A 22,880-nucleotide genomic window follows, 5' to 3' on the forward strand; every position below is an offset into this window, starting at 1 on the left:
TGTAACCATCTTTAGAGGCTTAAAATGTCTTTCTAGCCTTTTCACAAGGGCCCCGGGTTAAAATTCTAATGGTGAGAACTCCAGAAAGTCCTTTCCTCTCTTTGTAAGACATTACATTCTGGTTTTTTCATGGTCTAAGGGCCATGGTATAAACAGATTTCTCAGTAAGTGCTGGAGGAACCACACTGGGGAGTGTACATTAAGGAAAGCAAGCAGACTTTGAAGGGATTCTCACAAGGTTGGGCTCACATCATCTGACATAGATCCTTGTTTGTCAACCTGGAATTTATTTGTCTAGAAAGTGCTAAATTTCCCTTTTTTAACCTATTCATTGTGTGACCTATGAAAAGTCACTTCTCAGTTGAAAAGTTTACCTTATTCTCTCAAGTGGAGGAGAGGAAGACAGAGCTGAGTGGGCTGTGGTAGAGGTAACAGAAATCATTTGTTTCCTTTGATTTCTGGTCTTCTCCCATTTCTACCTTGCACCAGAGTTTGAGTTACAATCACAATGCAAAGAAAACAGGAGCCACTACTTGGATGAGAACTGAAAGAGACCCAGTGCCTTTCTGTGTGCCCAGGACTATCCTGGAAGCTTCACACACATATCTCATTCAGTCTCCACAGTAGTTTTCCAAGCTCAACATAAAATCAGGGTCATTTTACAAATGTGCAAATGGTAACCTTGGCCAGGGTCACAAGGCTGGTACATTCACTTTTACTCAGTTAAATCTTTTCTCTTTAGCCTAACTGTTCCTGGATTAAGGTACAAATTAGCCCTATCTCAACATCATCAAGGAAAGAGGTAAAAATACTTCACTGATTAAACCTTTTAGAGTCCACTTTTTTATTATAAAAACAACTCGATGGCATTAAACAGAAATGATCAATAACTATCTCTTTGTGCATACCACCCTATCCCAGGTAATTCACTTTTCAAAGAATCTTTCCTTTTGCCTTTCCACTTGATTTTATCTCTTTATATAGTTGCCATAATGGTATATATTCTATTTTTTATTCTATTTTCATCTATCATTGTTTCTTAAAAGCACTTTTTTAAAAAATGGCAGGTCAGTATGATAGTACATATAATTAGGTTACATAATTTGTGTTTGTAACGTAAAGTCCAAAGTACAAGTTGTACTCATGTCCTTCACCCAGGAAGTGTGCCCTATATCCCCACATTGTGCCTAATAGGTGGGAACTTACCAAACTCTCTCCCTCTACCTCTTGAATTTAATTTTTATTTCTCTTATGTGGGCCTATATTTGCTGATCTACCAGTTTCGGATTATAACTGAATACATAGGGTGCTTACTTTTCCATTCTTGAAATCCTTTACTTACGAGAATGTTCTCCAAATCCTTCCAGGTAAATGTAAAAGATGTAAAGTGTCCATTTTTTATATGGCTGAATAGTATTCTATGGTATATATACACACTACAGTTTATTGATCCATTCAGGGGTCAGTGGGCACTTAGGTTGTTTCCATGTCTTTGCAGTTGGGAATTGAGTTGCTCTAAACATTTGAGTGTGATGTCCTTATGGTAAAATGATTTTTTTCTTCTGGGTAGACACCAAGTAACAGAATCACCAAGTAGGATCAAATAGGAGGTCTACTTTTAGTTCTTTAAGGATTCTCCATACTTCCTTCCAAAGAGGCTATACTAGTTTACAATCTGACCAAAAGTACATAGTATACTCCTCTCTCCTCACCCCCACCAGCATCTGAAGCTCTGGGGCCTTATGATGTGGGCTATTCTCACAGGCATTAGATGATATCTCAAAGTGGCTTTGATTTGCATTTCTCTTATGATTGGGGTGATGAGCATTTGTTCACGTGTTTGTTCGCCATTTGTCTGTCGTCTTGGGAGAAAGTTCTGTTCATGTCACTCAACCATTGATTGATGGGGTTGTTTGTTCTCTTCTTGTTGATTTGCTTGAGCTCTTTGTATATTCTGGTCACTAGCCCTTTGTCCAATTCCTAACATATGAATATCTTCTCTCATTATGAAGGTTGTCTATTTGCTTTATTGATTGTGCTCTTAGCTGTACAAAAGCTTTTTAATTTGGTCAAGTCCTGTTTATTTATTGTTGTTGCTGCAGTTTTCAATGGGGTCTTCTTTATGAATTCTTTCCCAAGGTAATACCATTAGGAGTTTTTCCTACACTTTCCTAAAGTGTTTTAATTATTGCATGTCTTAAATTTAAATCTTTTATCTGGCATGAGTTAACTTTTGTAAGTGGTGAGAGGCGGGCTCTAGTTTCAGTCTTTTACATGTAGCTGTCCATTTCTCCCAGAACAACTTATTAAATAGGGATTTTTTCCCCCAGTGCTTAAAGGCAATTTTGATATTAACAATTAGCTTTTGCAACTATCATTTCAATAATTGAAAAACATTCCATTCATCTTCTAGGAACATAATTTTTCTGTGTCTCTTAATGTAGGATATGTAAGTTATTTCTTACATATCACAGATGGTATTGCATACTCATGTATATAGATTATTTTCGTTGTGAATTATTTCCTTATGACAAATTCCCAGAAATGCAATTTCTGACTTAGAGAACATTTTTTGTAGCTCTGTAAGCATGGTACCAGATTGCATTCTGAAAGTGTTGCACCAGATTGACTTCTAGGTAAAGCTGTAGAGTGACGTAAAATAACAGAAGTTCTCTTTTTAAATACATCATAAAATTAAGAACAAAAGAAGTCCTTTTAATCCTAAAAATTCCTCAGTAATGACCAAAGAATGAGTTATATTCTATAAACATTGAAAAGCAGTGGATAGGGAGAGAAATAAGATTCTGGTATGATGCAGCTCCCAAACCAGAACTTGCCACTCAGTGGGGTGACTGTTGATAAAATTCTCAGAGTTCTCACTGGTAATCATCAATATGGAGGAAAGTGGAATATGATGATGACTGCACAGCTACAAAAATGATCTAAAAGAAAGCCTCAAATCATGAGAGGCCCTGCATAATTCTGGGGGATCTTACTAGAAGCCAGAAAAACACCAGGGTTTACATCTTCCAGAACCTCATGCTATGGGAGAATGTGAGCTAAATCCTGTATAAGGGGAACATGTCAGTAGCTATAATGGGAGTGGGATAGTTCTGTGCTTCCAGAAGTTTGCTCAAATTTCAGAGAGAGTGTGCACACAGAGGCCAGATTTCCCAGCAAGGTCAACAGATTATTTCCTTTTACTCAACCCTGCAGCCTCAGGCTGCAGGAAAGAAAGCCATACACTAGTCCTTGAATTATGGCCAGGAAAATGGGTAAGATAAACTGGTCCCAAGCTGGGCATGGTGGCTCATGCCTGTAATCCTAGCACTGTGGGAGGCTGAGGCAGGAAGATCCATTGAACTCAGGAGTTCAAGACCAGCCTTAGCAAAATGAGACCTGTCTCTACTAAAAATAGAAAAATCGACTGGGCATGGTGGTCCATAGCTCCAGCTATTTGGGAGGCTGAGGCAGCAGAATAGTTCAAACCTAGGAGTCTGAGGTTGCTGTGAGCTAGACTGATACCATGGCACTCTAGCTTGGAATAACAGAGTAAAACTCTGTCTTAAAAAAAGAAAAAAGAAAAAAAGGGGGAAAAAAACAGGCTCCAGATAATGTTGGAAAAGACATCAAGAAGAATTTACCTGATTATTTTACAGCAACAATGGCAAGGTGATTGTGCACATCAGAGAGAGAGAGACAGAGAAAGAGAGTATTATACAAGGGACAGAAAATATTCCTGTTGAAAGAATTTAGTAATAACAGAAGATTTTTTAATTCATAAGTAATTAGTAGAGTATACTGACAAAAGTATAGATTTATTGATTAATCTAACAGAATTGAGTCCAGAAAAAAAAAACCTTGCACTTATGATAACTTGCCAATGATGCCAAGCTGGTTTAATGGGAAAAGAATAATCAAAGCAATAACCAAAGAAAGAGTTACGACTTAACTCTGTAAATATTGAAAAGCAGTGGCTAGGGAGAGAAATTGAATTTTGGCACATATTGAAATCTAGAACCTGCCACCCATGTCTGGAACAACTGAATATATACAAGTAAAAGAATGAATTTGGACCTCTGCCTCACACAGTAGTCAAAAAAATTACTCAAAATAGATCAAAGACCTACATGAAAAAGCTAAAACTATAAAACCTTTAGAAGAAAATATCAGGTACAAATTTTTATGACCATAGATTAGGCAATGGTTTCTTTAGGATACCAAAAGCATAAACAGCAAAAGAAAAAAATAAATAAACTGAGCATCGTCAAAGTTACAAACTTCATACAGTAACTAGGAAAATGCCATGAAGGCTATGTTGAACAGTTTGATGAGAATATTTCAGATTGTATATGAAACCAGCACATTGTACCCCTTGATTGCACTAATGTACATAGCTATAATTTAACAATAAAAAAATTAATAAAAAATAAAAATTAAATTAAATTAAAAAGTTACAAACTTCAAAGGACAACATCAATGAAAAGACAACCCACAGAATGGGTGAAACTTTTTACAAATCATATGTCTTAAAAAGGGGACTCATTTAATAACTAAGAAAATGCCAGGAAGGCTATGTTAACCAGTGTGATAAAAATATGTCAAATTGTATATAAAACCAGTGTATGGTGCCCCATGATTGCATTAATGTACACAGCTATGATTTAATTTTTTAAAAAAAGGTATTACAACCAGAATAAAAAGACAACCCAATTAAAAATGGGCAAAATGTTTGAATAGACAGTTCTCCAAAGAAGATACATGAAGGACAAATAAACACACAACAAGATGATCAAAGTTATTAGCCAACAGAGAAATGCAAATTAAAACCACAATGAGATACTACTTCACAACAACTGAGATAGGTACAGTCAGAAAGATGGGGAAAAAAAAATGTTGATGAGAATGCAGGAAAACTGGAACTCTCACATCCTCTGATGGGAATGTAAAATGGTGCAGCAGCTCTGGAAAAGAGCCTTTAGCAGTTCCTTAAAAGTTAAACACAATCCAAATTTCCATTAACTGATGAATGGTTAAATAAAATGTGGTATAAACCTACAATGGAATATTATTTGGCAATGAAAGGAAATGAAGTAATTGATACGTGCTACAAAATGGATGAACCTTACAAACATTGAAAGAAGCAAGCCAGGGGCGGTGTCTGTGGCTCAAGGAGTAGGGCGCCAGCCCCATATACTGGAGGTGGCAGGTTCAAACCCAGCCCTGGCCAAAAGCTGCAAAAAAAAGAAAAAAGAAAAGAAAGAAGCAAGCCAATCACAAAAGAACATACAGTGTGTCATTTCATTTCTATCAAATGAATGGAAAAGGCAAATGTGGTTGCCAGGGGATGGCATGGGTGGGGAGGGATTTAGCAGTTGATTTAGCAGCCAAAGAGGTATAGGATTTCTTTTTGGTATGATGAAAATTTCCAAAATTGATTGTGGTAATGGTTTCACAACTCTGGGTGAATATTAATATGTCCATAAATTTTTAGTAAACCATTGAAATACACACTTGAAATGGTTGAATTATATAGTATATAAATAAATTTCAATAAAGCTGAAAGTCATAGGTCAGCTGATAAAACCACAGAATTAGAGGAAAAGAGGGACTGAAGAACCAAAGAAACAAATCCAAAGCCAAATAATGCCGTTAATGATCTAATAAGTATATTAGAACCAGCAAGAAGTAAAATATAAGGTTAGACATCTAATAAATGGCTTAGAAGAAAGGCTTGAGATAATTACTCATACTGTAGAAGAAAAAGACAAAAACATTGAAGGAGTTACAGGAATAAGAGAATATGATTGATATGGTAACCAAACAACAGGAAACCAAATGAATAGTGTAGGCAATATATACAGAGATATAAATGCAGAAATGTTTCCTAAAATGAAGAACTATTTCTATGAATTGTAAGAGTATGCTACATTCCACGAAAAAAACTGATACAGAATAGGTGACCAAAAGATGAAACCTGAATAAATCACGGTGGCTCACACCTGTAATCCTAGCACTCTGGAAGGCTAAGGCAGGTGGATTGCCTGAGCTCAGAAGTTCAAGACCAGCCTGAGCCAGAGCAAGACCCCATCTCTAAAAAAAAGCCCAGCACTGTGGAGGGTATTTTTAAAAAAAGTAGTCCCAGCTACTTGGGAGGCTGAGGCAAGATAATGGCTTGAGCCCAAGAGTTTGAGGTTGCTGTGAGCTTTGATGCAACAGCACTCAACTGAGGGCAACAGAGTAAGACACTGTCTCAAAATAAATAAATTAATATAGGAATTTGGGGATAAAAGAGATTTCATCAGACAACTAGATAGTAAATATCTGCTGGGCACAGCAACTTAAGATGCAAGAAAACAGAATAGAACATCAGAGGGGAAAAAAATGTGCCATAAGTCTATTACTCTTAACAAAGTCATTGTTAAAAAAAGAGCAGTAGGCAGATAGATATTCTCAAAACATGCAAGATGGAGAGATGGCACCTGTAAGCCCCTTCTTGAAAAGAAAATGAAATTGACCAATTAAGAGATGAATCAAAATAAAGAGCTCTTGAATGGTCAGTGTTAAAAGACCTAGGTCTGAGCATTTAATCTATTTAGATATAGACATAAGAGGAATAGGAGAATTACAGTTGTAGAACAAAGTAGGAATATAATAAATCCTGACAAAGTAAAGGTTATATAACATCATCAATGACTGAAAGAGCTGGGGATTGGGGGTGGAGGTGGAGGGAAGAGTGAGAGTTCATCATCTCATAGTTTATAAAGGTGTTCATGACATTGGTTTAAGATTGAATCACGTGTATTTACAAATGAAATGTGTGACAGCTGAATTTGCTTTAAAATACTCCAGACCAAAAAAAAAGGGAAGAAAAGTAGGAGAGAAGAGGGAGAAAAAAGGAAGAGGAAGAAGGAAGGATGGAAGGGGAGAGAGAAAAAGAAACAGAGAAAAAGAAAAGAGGGAAGAAGGAAGAGAGAAAAATGAATGTGGTGGTGGTTGGTGGTGGGCAAATGGATAAGACAGGAATTACAAAATATTGATAATTGTAGAAGCTGGATGATAGGTACATGACGGTTTATTATACTATTCTTCTTACTTTCATGTATTTTTAAATTTTTTCACAATAAAAAGTTAAAATACAACAACAAACTTGGATTAAGAGATTTTTTTAAAGCATAGTGATTTTAACCCTTTAATGGCCTTTTTTTTTTTTTTTTAAGGAAACTGGCATCTTTTTGTAGTGAATAAAGTAGGAAAAAGTGAATAATTTTTAAGGAAAATTATTTTTTTAGGAACCAGATCTCCTGTAGTGAATAAAGATGTATCGGAAAATCAACAGGTCTCTCAGTTTCACTTTAGTCTCCTTTTCTTTTACCAGATGTAAGTTAAACTAAATTTAACACCTTATTTAAAAATAGTATATGTTGGATGATCTCATTCTTACAAAATCCTTTCTCTATCTTGCTATCGTCAGTATGTTTGTGTGGAGCTGGAGGGATTGCCATAAAGGTATTTTTGAATCGGGATCTGGAGTGATTTATTGCCTCTTTTTATTCTATTTTAACACTTGCTGTTTACATTATCAAAAATATATATATATTTTTTTAGAGTCAGAGTCTCATTTTATCGCCCTTGGTAGAGTGCTGTGGCGTCACAGCTCACAGCAACCTCCAACTCCTGGGCTTAGGCGATTCTCTTGCCTCAGCCTCCCGAGTAGCTGGGACTATAGGCACCCACAACAATGCCCGGCTATTTTTTGTTGCAGTTTCGCTGGGTCTGGGTTTGAATTTACCACCCTTGGTATATGGGGCTGGCACCCTACACACTGAGCCACATTTAATAAGCCAACTGCAGTGGCTCATACCTATAATCCTAATACTTTGGAAGGCTGAACTGGGAGGATTGCTTGAGCTCAGGAGTTTGAGACCAACCTGAGCAAAGCAAGACCCCATCTCCACTAAAACTAGAAAGATTAGCTGGGCATAGTGGTGGGTGCCTGTAGTCCCCTACCATGGGAGGGTGAAGCAGGAGGATTGCTTGAGCCCAGGAATCTGAGGTTGCTGTCAGCTAGGCTGAGGCCATGACACTCTAGCCCAGATGACAGAGCAAGAGTCTGTGTAAAAAAAAAAATAAATAAAATAAGTTTATAATTAACAGCTATCGTTTTACACAAATGATAAAGTCACTTTCTTTAAAAAGTGTTGTTTCAGGTTACACAGTTACCAGCAATATATAAGTTTCATCGCAGCAATACCAGTATTGGTAGTTATACATTTTCAGAGACCTATAGCTAAAGTAATTAAATATCCCAGATATGAAACGTAAACCTTTAGTGTGCTGATGACTTGTTTTGTTTCTTTGAGTCCAGGAAGCATCTATGATTTTTACTTTGTCAAACAAGGTGGTGGACATTGGGACATATGGACGGAGTACATCACCAAAGAGGAGGAAAATATTCCAGCTGGTGCAAAGGTAAAAAGAGAAGCATTGTCCACAGAACTGTGGTTTCTGGAATGACCCAAATATTCTCCAGGTGGAGGAATTAACAGTTCTTTGTGAACATTTTGAAGAGCTTTCTTTAGGAAAAGATTTAAACATGAGCTGAATGAACTTTCAAAAGCATGGGCTTTAGAATCAAAGAGACCCAACTTCCTTACTCAGCCTTCACCCACTGTGCCTCAGTTTACTTAACCAAAAATTTTTAAAAAAGCATTTAAAGGATGATTGCAAAGATTGAAAGTGGTATACATGAGCACATGGCACATACAAGGGGCTGGATCAATGTGTGTTTCTGTTCTGATTATTATCATCCAGCTGGTCATCAGTTCACCCCTCAGTCATCTCAGCAAAAAGAGTTTTTAAAATCCTCAGAGAAAAATTTCCTTGATCAGAATTTTCAGAAAAACGGTTTCTGATTTAATAAGTTTCCTGGTTAACAGATGATTTACCTGCAACTCTGACACATTTTAGTCCTTGTAGATAATACTTTCAGATAAGCACTTTTATGCCCCTGTTAGTAGAATCTAGTGGACATAATTTATCTTTCTGGAGCGATGGCCAGTCATTTAAGCTCTGGTTAGAGTAGCAGTCAGTGGATGGGAAGTGAAGATATTGACAACTAAGTCAGCCACTGAGTAGGCCAGCTGCATGTATAGTAAGGATGTAGTGTGCAGGGTGAATGCATCCTGACTTCAGAACACATGTGGGGGACTGAGAGTTATAAAGAAAAACCTAGCACTGAGCTCTTGAACGTTAATTCTCCTTACGAGCTTAGTTACTTGAACTCCAGAGATTTGAAATCTTGCTAAATTAATACACATTGAAGAATCCAATACAGAACATATTGTCAGTCCTGCTGGGAAATTTTCCCTTGTCAAACAACTGGTCTAGTTCCTGAAAATAAAAATCTATGAAACCAAACTTGCTTTAAATTCCCAATCTTGGTAGCAAAATAGGTATCGTGGACCTGGTTCCTCATTTAGCATCATTTACTGGCTCTGTGGTTTTAGATAAATTAGCCATTTTTTTTTATTCTTAGTTGTTTCACCTGTAATATTATATAGCTGCCGAAGAGTGGTACCAGGAAGATTTCAGCAGGAAACGCAAGCAAAGCATCCATAACTCAACACCTGCTAATTCTCTTCTTCTCCACTTAATTCCCTTGTCTCATCTGATCCTTTTCCTTTGATTTAAATTATTATAGAAAAAAGTCACTCTTTTTTATACCAGCATACATAGGGCCGCCATGCTGCACAGACCCAGGTGACACCAGTTGGATGTGGTCTAGTTTTGCTTTAAGGGGCACCATTTATGTGAACCACAGCGTGAGTGATATTCCCTGGAGTTGTTCAGCACCGTGGCCTCAATTTCTCTCACTGGTCCCATTCAGCTTAGACATACAAGGAGACTTTGGCACATGATACAATCCCCTCCCGCCATGGAGGGAACAAATGTGGCGAAATGGCTAATGATAGAGATAGGGCTCAGAGAAGTCAAGCGAAAATAAGGTGTTCTATTAAAAGTTATAGGGATTCCAGAAGCCCAACACCAAGCCCTCAGAGTCCATCTGAGACCTGAATACCAAGAAGAATCTGTGCAGTCCCCATATTTGAAAAGGCAAGGGATTATATGGGGGCTGCTGGGTCTTAGAATCAAGGATCCAAGTATTGAGAAAAGCAAATCAGAGACAAGTACAGGGAACAGGGGCTTCAGGGTCCTACTTAAACCTCTTAGCTAGGCAGTATCAATGGCAAATGGGAGGCGGATCTTGCCTGGGACAAGGCAGACAGGTTGGCTCAGAGCAATGGTCTCAGAAGACAGCAGCCATGGACCGATGCTTACTCTAATTGTTGTTTATAATGTGATAGTTGAGTAGTTAAGACTGTAGACTCTGGAATCTGACAAACTAAGATTCAAATCCCATCATTTTCACTTATTTGCTGTGTTAATTGGGCGAGCTGCCAAAAGGTTGTGGACCTCTGTTTGCTCACCCACAAAATGTAGACAGTAATGCCTAACTTTACATGTGAAGTCTCATTTAAGCCTCAAACCAGCTCTGTGAATTAGGCATCATTATTATTCACAGATGAAGAAACTGAGGTCCCTGGAGAGGTTAAATGCTCATTCAGGGACCCAAAGATAGTAAGAAATGAAGTTAGCATTTAAACCCAGGTTTCTTGAATGCCAGGATCCAATTTCCTGGGGCCAAGACCAAGACTCTCCCATGTCTTTGTGGCATAGATCTCAGAACTCATCATCCCCACAATGGAGACAGCCCGGCAGTCCTTCTTCTTAAAAATCTACCTGAACCATGAGATTCCAGTGCTGTTTGTGGGGCCCACAGGCACTGGCAAATCGGCTATCACCAACAATTTCCTTCTCCGCCTGCCAAAAAATACCTACCTCCCCAACTGCATCAATTTCTCTGCAAGAACCTCAGCCAATCAGACCCAAGATATCATCATGTCCAAGCTGGATCGAAGGCGGAAGGGCCTTTTTGGGCCTCCCATAGGAAAGAAAGCAGTGGTATTTGTGGGTAAGACATTGACTCGGGTCGAAACAAAACCAGGTCCTTTCACCCCAAGCTGCAGCAAACCAGAGCTTCCCCTTGTAGCACTTCTGTACATTCCTTCTGCTCTCTCTGGGACAGAAAACATTTCCAGTTAATACAGTTTAGTATTCTTTCCCTCCCATCCTTTTCTCCTTCCTTCCTTTTTAATCCCTGGTTTATTGTGACTTAACCTCTCTACCCTCAGTTCTGTACTTTAGACATACAGGCAATACTATCTTCCTTATAAGGCCATTATTGGACTAGATAATATAAAGTGTGTAAAGTTCCTAAAATGTTGGCTCAGCACCTGTAGTACAGCAGGTAGGGCACCAGGCACATACATCAGAGCTGGCAGGTTTGAACCTAGCCCAGGTTTGCCAAACAGCAATGACAACTACAACCAAAAAATAGCCAGGCGCTGTGGCTGGGGCCGGTAGTCCCAGCTACTTGGGAGGCTGAGGCAAGAGAATTGCTTAAGCCCAAAAGTTTGAGGTTGTTGTGAGCTGTGATGCCACGGCACTCTGCCGAGGGCAACATAATAAGACTCTGTCTCCAAAAAAAAAGTTCCTAAAATGTCACCTGCCACAAACTGGGCACTCAAACAATGTTTGTTGCAGAAAAACTAAAAGAGCCTCCATTTTGTTGAGTGCCTCCTATGTGCCAAGAATGGGGAATATTAGTCCTTGCCTTCAAGGAAGTCATAGCCTATTTTTACTATTTTTTTTTTTTTTTTGCTCATCAAAAATCCCAGATCAAAGCCTTACTCCCACTAGAGTTTAACTGTTACCTTCTGGTCAAATTACGTATTCTATTGGCTGGTAGCTTGACTGTCTTTCTCACCCTCATATCCCCAGCACATAACAAAACATCTAGTATATAGCAGACAATCAATACATATGCATTTTGGTTGAGGAAAATGGGAAAAAGTTAAATGCCCATTTGTTGATGGCAAACCATGCCTCCTTATAGTCACAATGAGCAGAGGTCTCAGCAAGACAGAGGGAGGTCTCATCTCCCATCTGGACAGATGTCCACTGACTGGGCCCTGCCTGGAGTGTGAAATGGGATGACTGGGCACGGACTTCCCCACAAAAGCAACTGCCACCTCTTACTGCCCATGACAGCAGAGGATGCGTGGATTTATAACATGTGACTGTGGCTTCTTTCCCCAGATGACCTCAACATGCCAGCCAAAGAGGTATATGGGGCCCAGCCCCCCATTGAGCTCCTAAGGCAATGGATTGACCATGGTTACTGGTTTGACAAGAAAGACACAAACAGGCTCGACATTGTGGATGTGCTGCTTGTGACAGCTATGGGCCCCCCTGGAGGAGGAAGGAATGACATTACTGGTATGTGAAGGAAAGAGCTCATTCCTCTTTCCTGCCACCCCCAGCAGAGCTGGGCCACCTCCATGAAAGAAGAGTCGGCGCAGCGCACCCTGTCCCAATGGAGTGTGAGCAAAAGTGTGTTTAGACTCCAGAACTGATGTTGGAAGTTGAGTAAAAAAGAATAAGAACATAAAGAGAGGACGTGAGGAGTCTTTGGGTTGACCCTAGACAAACAGAAGTCTGTTATGAAAAGGAGAGTTCAGTGTATTCCAGGAGGGTGACTAGATCAGAGGTCCCCAATTACCGGTGCGTGACACAGTCACCTGTTGTATTTGTTACAATTCTTCAAGTTGATAGAGACAGAAAATCTAACCCAAAGTGGCCTAAGTAAAATAAATAATAATAATAATAGTAGCAAATAAGTTAACAGGGTTTTTCCCTTATCATCTAACAGTTCAGGAGTGTATCTTGCTCCAGGTACCACTTGATCCGTCTAGGTGTATAGGAATTTTTACTTTTATTCCCATAAAGAATAAGATTAAGAATCTTCATACCATTTCCAGACTTGGGTTCTGTGAACTTGGACAAGTCTCTCCTCCATGGTGTTTGTAAAATGAGGAAAATGGATAGGGTGGTCTCTCTAGGGTACCCAAAAGATTACCTTCCTCTTCAAGTGTGGAGTTTAGAGGTGCCTTTGCCTTGGCTTTAGATACAACGAGATCTCAGGCACCTAGCATCTATAAATTCAACACCTCTCTTACCAGTGAGGAAAGGGAGAGGAGCTTGCTATATTACTTTTCTCTATTTAGAACCTAACCATTCAAAAGAGAATATCTGTTTCCAGTGTTCCTTGCAGGCTCATGCGTATAATCCCAGCAACTCCAGAGGCTGAGGTGGGAGGATCAGTTGAGGCCTAGAGTTTGAGACCAGCCTGAGAAACACAGCAAGACCCTAACTTTAAAAAAAAATTGGTACTAACTACTATTTGCACATCAATTGACAATTTTCAAGCTATGTTACAAATGTGATCTTTTGAAGACCCTGTAATGAAGCCCAGTACCCCATGACACCAGGAACACATCTGTAGTCAAGTAAAATTAAGTATATTGATTTGCTACAACAAGCGTGTCTGCACACCTGAGAAAGCTGAGGGAGTGCCTGATGAAAGTGAGGCGATGTGGGGGAAGGCTTCAGGGAGCAGGGGCTCAGTTCTGGACTGAGTACTTTCAGGAAGTGGGGATAATCCTGTGAGTGGCTATCTTAATAATTATTTTTCTAGGAAGCAGGAGGAATGAAATGGGGTTAGCGCTGACACTTGATAAAGAAGCAGAGTCATTCATGTTAGCTGAGAGGGAGGAAGTGTGGTCATTTCCATGGTTGCAGAGCAATCTTGTTTCTATCTTGTTCCATTGTAATCATGGAGTAATCACATCTGATGTTGATATTTAATGAAATTGTATTCAGCAGAGAACTAACAGCCTAGCTGATAATTGCCAGCCCAGCTACCAGCTACCAGGTGTCAGGGCCGAAATGAGGAAACCGAGACTCACGGCAATACGGTGTGGTGGCTGAAGAAGGTTTGGCAACAGACAGATCTGGGTTTGGGTGACACAGACTAGGGGAAAATAATATCAAATGGTTAAGTTCACAAAGCCACCAATAGTTCCAGATCAACAATGTATAAAAATATTATTCTGCAATTACTTTTTTAAAGAGTAAAACCTACATTTGTCAGTATGTATATGTAAGTGTAGATGGTATACACAGATAACTCTATATGTAAATATATATTAATAAGTATATATTTATATATAAGTATATATTTATAGAAATATATAAGTATATATGTATAGATATACATATATAAGTATATATGATATACAAATATATACATATATAAGTATAAAAGTTTTATATAAACAAATATATCAGTATATATACTAATATATAAATATATAAGTATATATAAATTATAAGTGTATATTACATAAATATATGTACATATATTTATATATTTTATATAAACATAATATATATTCATATATAAATATATACATATAAAATGAATACATATATGATATGAATATATAAATATATTTAAATATATTAAAATATATATATCAGGGTGTTCATAAAGTTCATGCGCAATTTAAAATAAAATTGCGCATGAACTTTATGGACACCCTGTATATAATTTTTAGCATATGTATATGGAAAGAAATTTGGGGATATGGCAGCAGCAAAGGCAGTACATTTTTTGGATCTTCCCAAATTTCTCACATAAAAACAGATCAACTGGATAGCAAAGCCAAGGCTGGTTTGTAGGGTGTCCTTACAAATTCCAAAGTACAAATAAGTGGGAGCGAATCACTGATAGTTACAAAACCTGCATATTATCTGCATCTGTCCAGAAGAAAGCAGAGGGAGTGATAGGCCATCTAACAGACCTGAGAATGGAAGAACCCCAAAGAAAAGCTGAAGTTTGCAGGGCTTTCACCTATTCAAGTAACAACTGAGTACAATCAAGCTGTAGTGAACACTGAAGGGGATGAAGGAACTTAGCCCCAGTGATTTCTCCAAACTGCCCAGCCAGGTCTCCCATGGAAGGCAAGACTGCACACTGAAGAGAAGCTGCTGGGAGCTGAATAAAAATTGAACAGGTTAAGGAAAATAGAAACCAAAGAAAGAGATGGTCCAAATTAAAGTGAGAGACAGGAGCAGAGGCAGGAAACTTCAAAAAGCAACTCACTGTATTTTTTAACATTTAAGAAACCAAGAGAATAGGGAGTTTTGCAGAGTTAGAAGAGCCATTTGAATCAAGCCTCCTTCTAATTTCCATAGAAATGAGGGGGGAGGAAGGATTGGGGACACATTTCATAAAAGTTAATATAGTAATAAAGAGAATAAAGAGCAGAATAAAACCCCTACTTCAAAGGAATAAAAAGAATATTCAAAAAACTGTAATCTGTTACTTTAAAACAATCTAAACGACATTGGCGAGGTGATGCAAGACATGAAAGAACAACATAAATCAGAACTAAAAAATTCAGCAACTGCAACTCGAGAAATAAGGAGGAACGTTATTTTGGAAATAAAGCCAAAACTAAGGAAAGCAAAATAGAATAAACACAACCAACAATGTCTGAAGGAAAAGAAATTAAAAGGATGACATTTTTTTAAATAAAAATTAAGTGAAGCCATGTGTTATGACATGGATAAACCATGGGGACGTTTATGCCATGTGAAATAAGCCAGTCACAAAAGGATACCTAGTGTATAATTCCACTTATATGAGGTACTCAAAGTAGTCAAATTCATACAGACAGAAAGTAGAATGGCTGTTAAAAGGGTGTGGGGCAAGAGGAATTGGGGAGTTAGTGTTTAATGAATTTCAGTTTGGGAAAATGAAAGAATTCTGGAGATGGATGGTGGTGATAATTATACAACAAGGTGAATGTGGTAGCCGGGTGCCGTGGCTCACGCTTGTAATCCTAGCACTCTGGGAGGTTGAGGTAGGTGGATTGCTTGAGCTCACCAGTTCTTGACCACCCTAAGCCAGAGCGAGACTTTGTCTCTAAAACTAGCTGGGCATTGTGGAGGCACCTATAGTCCCAGCTCCTTGGATGGCTAAGGGAAGAGAATCACCTAAGCCCAAGAGTTTGAGGTTGCTGTGAGCTGTGATGCCATGGCACTCTACTGAGGGCGACAAAATGAGACTCTGTCTCCAAAAAACAAAAAATGTGACTGTGCTTGATGTCACTGAACTGTATACTTAAAAATGTTTAGAATGGGCCAAACATGGTAGCTCACACCTGTAATCTTAGCACTTTGGGAGGCAGCGGTGGGTGGATTGTTTGAGTTTACAAGTTCGAGATCAGCCTGAGCAAAAGCAAGACCCTGTCTCTACTAAAAATAGAAAAATTGAGATAAGTGGATCACATGAGCCCAAGAATTGGAGGTTGCTGTAAGCTATGATGCCACAGCACTCTACACAGGATGACAGCTTGAGACTTTGTCTCAAAAAAAAAAATGTTTAGAATGGTAAATTTTATGATACATATATTAACACAATAAAAGAATTTCAAAAAGAAATGAAAAGAAGGATTAAAAAGATTTGAGAGCAAGCAACAAATGTTTAATTCACACTAAGAAAATCCAGCATACAACTAACAAGTATCTGAAGAAGAAAATCAAAGTAAAGAAACAGAAGAAACAATAAAAACCATAATCTACTAAAATGCTCATGAAAAAAATCTTGTTTTAATTCATACTGGAGAGTATGTAATTCTAAGAAGATTGTATACCTAAGAAGATTGACTCAAAAATGATCACTGCTAAGACATAAACTTAAAAACTTAGTGGACTTTTTTTTTCTTTTTTGAAACAGAGTCTCACTTTGTCACCCTCAGTAGAGTGCGTCACAGCTCACAGCAACCTCAAACTCTTGGGCTTAAGTGATTCTCTTGCCTCAGCCTCCCAAGTAGCTAGGACTACAGGCACCGGTCACAACGCCCAGCTATTTTTAGAGACAGGGCCTCACTCTTGCTCAGGCTAGTCTGGAACCCATGAGCTCAGGCAATCCACCCTCCTTGGCCTCCCAGAGCGCTAGGATTACAGACGTGACTAACTGGACTTTTAAGAAAAAGAAAAATTATTTTGGGCATCTAGGCAAAACTAGCACATGACTTATTAGCAATAAAATTAGATCATCCTGGCTTGGCGCCCGTAGCACAGTGGTTACAGTGTCAGCCACATACATGGAGGCTTAAGTACATCTGTAACCTCTTGATGTACCAGATAATAAGAAAGCTATCAAAGACTACTAAAGTCATGTCAAAGGACTTGGTTATCAATATAAAAAAGCTGTCACTGGTCAAAGATGGGGAAATTTGAGCTTCAACAATAATAGTAATTTCAACCAATTGAAATTTATCAAAATATATTTAAACCCTTGAATCCATAATAATATTAGTTGATCACCTTCAGAGGACATTAGGGAACTAATTAATTATCTTGGAACCTTGCTAAATTCACCAATAATTCTAATAGTTATTTGGGAATTCCATGGAGTTTTATAGTAAACTTTATGGCATCAGCAAAAATAATAATAATAATAGCAAATTAAATGAGAAAGAATCAAAACATTTGCCCTGACTTATTTATATGAAGTGTACCACTGTATAATCAAATCTGTTCATAAAAATAGTCTAACTAATAAATGAAAAAGAGACTCAGAATACAGCCATTTTGCAATGCCCAATGAATTAATAGTAGTTACCAATGTCATAAAAGGAGAAACTCATTATGTTCCTTCTGATAAAAGAACATACCACCCACTATAGTCTGGCCAAAGAGATAGAACCTGAATCTGATCAGGTCTCTGGATACAATTACAATTTTGTGTTAAACTGCACCATGAGTATGTAATTAACAAAATCCTGCATCCCACATCATCAACAAATGAAAGAGAAAAGAAAGATTGGGAGGAAACCAATAGATTGAAAAGAAACTTAAAGATAAAACGGTTTTTAATAGCAGAGTTAAACTCTGGTGTCTAGGAATGAAACTTGAGTGATAAAAGCCATAAAGAAATGCAAGGCAGGAATCACTCTAAAAGTCAGGATGATGATAACTTTTAGAGGGAGAAAGAGGAGAGGGCTCTGATGGAGATGGCATATGTGAAGAAACTTCTGTGGAGGGCTGGCAAAGTTCTGTTTCTTGACCTGAAAGGTAGGAGTAAAGATATTAATCTTGAAATGAATCATTAAAGTATACATTTATTTTATATGGTTTCTTGTATCTGTGTTTTACTTTATAACAAAATGTCTTTCAAAAAATATGCAGGCAAATCTATGGAGACAGAAGGTAGATTATTAGTTGTCGAGGACGACAAGAAAATGAGAAGTGGCTGCTAATGGGCACAGTGTTTCTTTTTGGAGTGGATAAAATGTTTTAAAATTGTGATAATAGTGGCATAATTCTGAATATACTTAAAAATCATTGAATCATATACTTTAAATGGATGAATTAGATGTTATGTGGTGTGTGAATTATTATTAGGATATCAATAAAACTGGTATAAATAGATATGGATATATCTAGAATTAGACAGATAAATAGAAGAATACCAAATCCTGTGACCTTGCTAAATTCACCAATAATTCTAACAGTTATTTGGGAATTCCATGGAGTTTTATAGTCAACTTTATGGCATCAGCAAAAATAATAATAATAATAATACCAAATTGGGGCCGCGCCTGTGGCTCAGTGAGTAGGGCGCTGGCCCCATATGCCGAGGGTGGCGGGTTCAAATCCAGCCCCGGCCAAACTGCAACCAAAAAATAGCCGGGCGTTGTGGCGGGCGCCTGTAGTCCCAGCTGCTCGGGAGGCTGAGGCAAGAGAATCGCGTAAGCCCAAGAGTTAGAGGTTGCTGTGAGCCGTGTGACGCCACGGCACTCTACCCGAGGGCGGTACAGTGAGACTCTGTCTCTACAAAAAAAAAAAAAAAAAAAAAAAAAAAATAATAATAATAATACCAAATTAATAATGGTTAACTTGGGCAGTGGGAGAATTAAGTTGCTTTGTGGGAGGTAAGTGAAAAAAGGAGATATTAACTTTCTACAAAAGATTTCTGAATTGTTTGGCTATTTTACAATGATCACGTGTTGCCCTTATCTTTTAAAACCAATCTTAAGCATTAGACCAGTGCTGTTAATAGAACTTCCGCAACATGGAGATGTTCTATATACTTACTGTGCAATACAGCAGCCACTAGCCACATGTGGCTCTTGAGCACTTGAGATGAATGTCATTTAGTGTTAATTAATTTTCACTTAAAAGCCACATGTGGCTAGAGACTGCCATATAGAGCTCAGCCCTAGAACTTGAAGACAGAAGGAAAGCCAACTCTCCCATATCCAGGGTCACTAGGTCTAGGCAGTGTGACTGTATGTGCACCCACACGTGCCTCTTTTCCAGGACGATTCACTCGCCATCTGAATATCATTTCTATCAATGCCTTTGAGGATGACATTTTAACCAAGATTTTCAGTTCCATCGTTGACTGGCACTTTGGGAAAGGATTCGATGTGTCATTCTTAAGGTAAGAGGTTCTTATGTCTTCTAGCATATTGGCCTGGGTACTCTCAGTTCTGGCTCCTCCTTGATTGCTGTGCCCTCCCCTTCCTCCCAAGGCATGGAAAGATACTGGTGCAAGCTACTAAGACAATATATAGAGCTGCAGTGGAGAACTTCTTGCCAACACCCTCTAAGTCGCATTACGTCTTTAACCTGCGGGACTTCTCACGGGTCATCCAAGGGGTACTGCTCTGCCCTCACACCCACCTGCAGGTCAGCCGCTATCATTTCTGCTACCAAGATCATTCATCAATATCTTTAGCTATATGGTTTGTATCATAGTAATAAAAGCTAATTTTCTTTAATTATTTAGTCTACACGACTTGGTGCCTGTAGCTCTGTGGCTAGGATGCCAGCCACGTACACCAGAGCTGGCAGGTTCAAAACCAGCCCAGCCCTGTCAAACACAATGACAATTACAACCAAAAAATAGCTGGGTGTTGTGGCGGGCATCTGTAATCCCAGCTACTTGGGAGACTGAGGCAAGAAAATCTTGAGGTTGCTATGAGCTGTGATGCCACAGCACTCTACCCAGAGCGACAGCTTGAGACTCTGTCTCAAAAAAAAAAGAATTTAGTCTATCCTAGGAATTGTGCTAAGTACTTCATAAACATTAGCCTGTTTAATCCTCACCCAAGGATTTACATACTACTGGAGAACTGCCACCTCAGGTGCCACCTTCTTTTCACTCAAGTAATTAACTCTGGATTTTTAGGATGTAGAAAAATTTATCCGGCTTTGGATCCATGAGGTTTATCGAGTCTTCTATGACCGTCTGGTTGACAAAGAAGACAGACAAGTCTTCTTCAACCTGGTGAAGGAAACCACCTCCAATTGCTTCAAGCAGACTGTAGAAAAGGTAAGCCATGTGATAAAATGGTCTTTTCTCTTCTGGGTAGATTCCTAGTAATGGAATCGCAGTATCAAATGGAATGTCTACATTAGCTCTTTGAGGATTCACCATACTTCTTTCCATAAAGGCTGTATTAGTTGCAGTCCCACCAACAGTGTAAAAGTATTCCCTTCTCTCCACATCCACACCAACATTTGCAGCTTTGAGATTTTGTGATGTGGGCTGTTCTCATTGGGGTTAGGTGATAATGTTTATTGTAGCTCAATTCACAATTGCCAAGACATGGAAGCAACCCAAGTGCCCATCAACCTACGAATGAATTAATAAACTATGGTATATGTATACCACAGAATACTATTCAACTATAAAAAATATGACGACTTTACATCTTTTGTATTTACCTGATGGAATTGAAATATATTCCTCTTAGTAAAGTATCACAAGAATGGAAAAGCAAGTATCCAATGTACTCAATACCAATATAAATCTAATAGAAAAACAACTACACGCCCATACAAGTGAATAACACAAGAATATTCAAGTGAGGGGAGGAGAGAGGAAGGAGAAAGGAAAGGAGAGGAGGGAGGAGGATTGTTAGGCTCTCACCTGATGCACACATTGCACCCTCCCTGAATGAAGGGCTCAGCTGCCTCAACTACAACTTGAACTTTACCTTAGAAACACAAACAATGTTACCTAATCTTTGGTATTCTCATTTTAGCCTGAATTTTTTTAAATAAATAAGAAAAGGTAAGCCAGATTCTGTGGTCTCAGAAATGGTTCCAAGTGTTTGATCGCATTAATCTCACAGTTCAGGTTCCCCCCCCAATGGAGACCCACAGCTCTTTTCTCTGTACCTTGGGAAATGATATTGAGTCAACCAGTCATTTAATTTGGTGATATTTTCTTTCTCCAATTTTGCTTCACTTTTGAAGTAACCTGTAAGTTTGTATCCATTCAAAGTGGTTTAATATATGATGTTATTTGTTTATAAATAATTTAAAATGCATTTTAGGGTCAATTAATTTGAGTTGAGAAATGAACCATTAAGTTTTCATGGTTTGGACTGAGGCCCTTATAAAGCCCAGGTGAAAGATTTTTATGGTCTTCCATCTTATCTTTTCCATTTTGATATAAAAACAGTTGTTTTAAACCTATATATTTGCACCATCTGGTTCTACCTCCATTGCTAAGAAGCTGTGATTTCCCATAGAATGATTTCAAAACTGTTTCATGTTCCATTCTTCTAAGTGCAAAAGCATCACCAGGTTAAAATATCTAAAACATACCTACTCTAGGCACAGAGTGGAGACCAGAGGTAATGCCTGTATCTCTACTTGGTGGAGGAAAAGCAAATAAAAAAATAATGTCATCCTTCAACTGCCTTTTTTGGGAACCTTACAGTCTGACCACTTAGTAATAGACTGACTTTTGCTTTTACATGCTTTCTTTAAAGTCCTTTCATCATAGTTTTTACAACCATCAGGTCTACATATTATGTTTTTTTTAAAAACTATTGATGAACCATGACTTTGAAGAATGTGCTCAGAGGGAACACACACATCTCCTGTTCATCCCTCCACCCTTTCTACTACCAGCCTGGTTGGGACACTGGCTGAATGCCCAGCTTAGACTTATTCTTCTCACAGGTGCTTATCCACTTGTCACCTACTGGAAAGATTGTCGATGATAACATTCGTAGCCTCTTCTTTGGAGATTATCTCAAGCCAGAAAGTGACCCAAAAATCTATGATGAGATCACTGACATGAAACAGCTCACAGCAGTCATGGAGTACTATCTGGAAGAGTTCAACAATGTCAGTAAGGCTCCCATGTCCTTGGTCATGTTCAGGTTTGCCATTGAGCACATCTCCAGGATCTGCAGGGTCCTGAAGCAAGACAAAGGCCACTTGCTCCTGGTGGGCATTGGGGGCAGTGGACGGCAAAGTGCCACCAAACTGTCCACATTCATGAACTCATACGAGCTCTACCAGATTGAGATCACTAAGAACTACACTGGCAATGACTGGCGGGAGGATCTCAAGAAGATCATGCTACAGGCTGGTGTGACCAACAAGAGCACCGTCTTCCTCTTTGCTGACAACCAGATCAAGGATGAGTCATTTGTGGAGGACGTCAATATGCTGCTGAACACTGGCGATGTGCCCAATATCTTCCTTGCTGATGAAAAGGCTGACATCGTGGAGAAGATGCAAATAGCAGCCAGGGCTGAAGGAGAGAAGATTGATGTCACACCCCTTTCCATGTATAACTTCTTTATTGAGAAGGTGAAAAAGAACCTTCACATTGTCCTTGGTAAGATAAAGCAAACTCAGTTTGCCCTTTTTCCCTGGGGTGTTTCAGGGTCTTCTGAGAACCCTAAGAACCCTAATCCTGTAGCAATGGTCCCAGGGTTAGCCCAATAGGGGTCAGGGCCTGGAGTTCTTCCGACAACGTGTCTCACTGTCCTGAACAACTGGGGGGTGGGGTTTTTTTGTTTTTTAATTTT

General features: G+C 38.7%; 1 protein-coding gene across 1 annotated transcript in view; it reads left to right on the forward strand.

Moving 5' to 3' along the window:
* DNAH3 (dynein axonemal heavy chain 3) overlaps positions 1-22,880 on the forward strand; it is a 221,999-nt gene that overhangs the window by 148,965 nt on the left and 50,154 nt on the right. Inside the window, exons 41-47 of the mRNA XM_053556151.1 lie at positions 8,369-8,472; positions 10,741-11,035; positions 12,223-12,402; positions 19,360-19,483; positions 19,575-19,731; positions 20,234-20,377; positions 22,021-22,687. Of these exons, the coding sequence (XP_053412126.1) occupies positions 8,369-8,472; positions 10,741-11,035; positions 12,223-12,402; positions 19,360-19,483; positions 19,575-19,731; positions 20,234-20,377; positions 22,021-22,687 (1,671 nt within the window). The remainder of the gene's footprint in view (positions 1-8,368; positions 8,473-10,740; positions 11,036-12,222; positions 12,403-19,359; positions 19,484-19,574; positions 19,732-20,233; positions 20,378-22,020; positions 22,688-22,880) is intronic.

The sequence above is a fragment of the Nycticebus coucang genome, chromosome 12, assembly GCF_027406575.1.
Source record: "Nycticebus coucang isolate mNycCou1 chromosome 12, mNycCou1.pri, whole genome shotgun sequence".
NCBI lineage: Eukaryota > Metazoa > Chordata > Mammalia > Primates > Lorisidae > Nycticebus > Nycticebus coucang.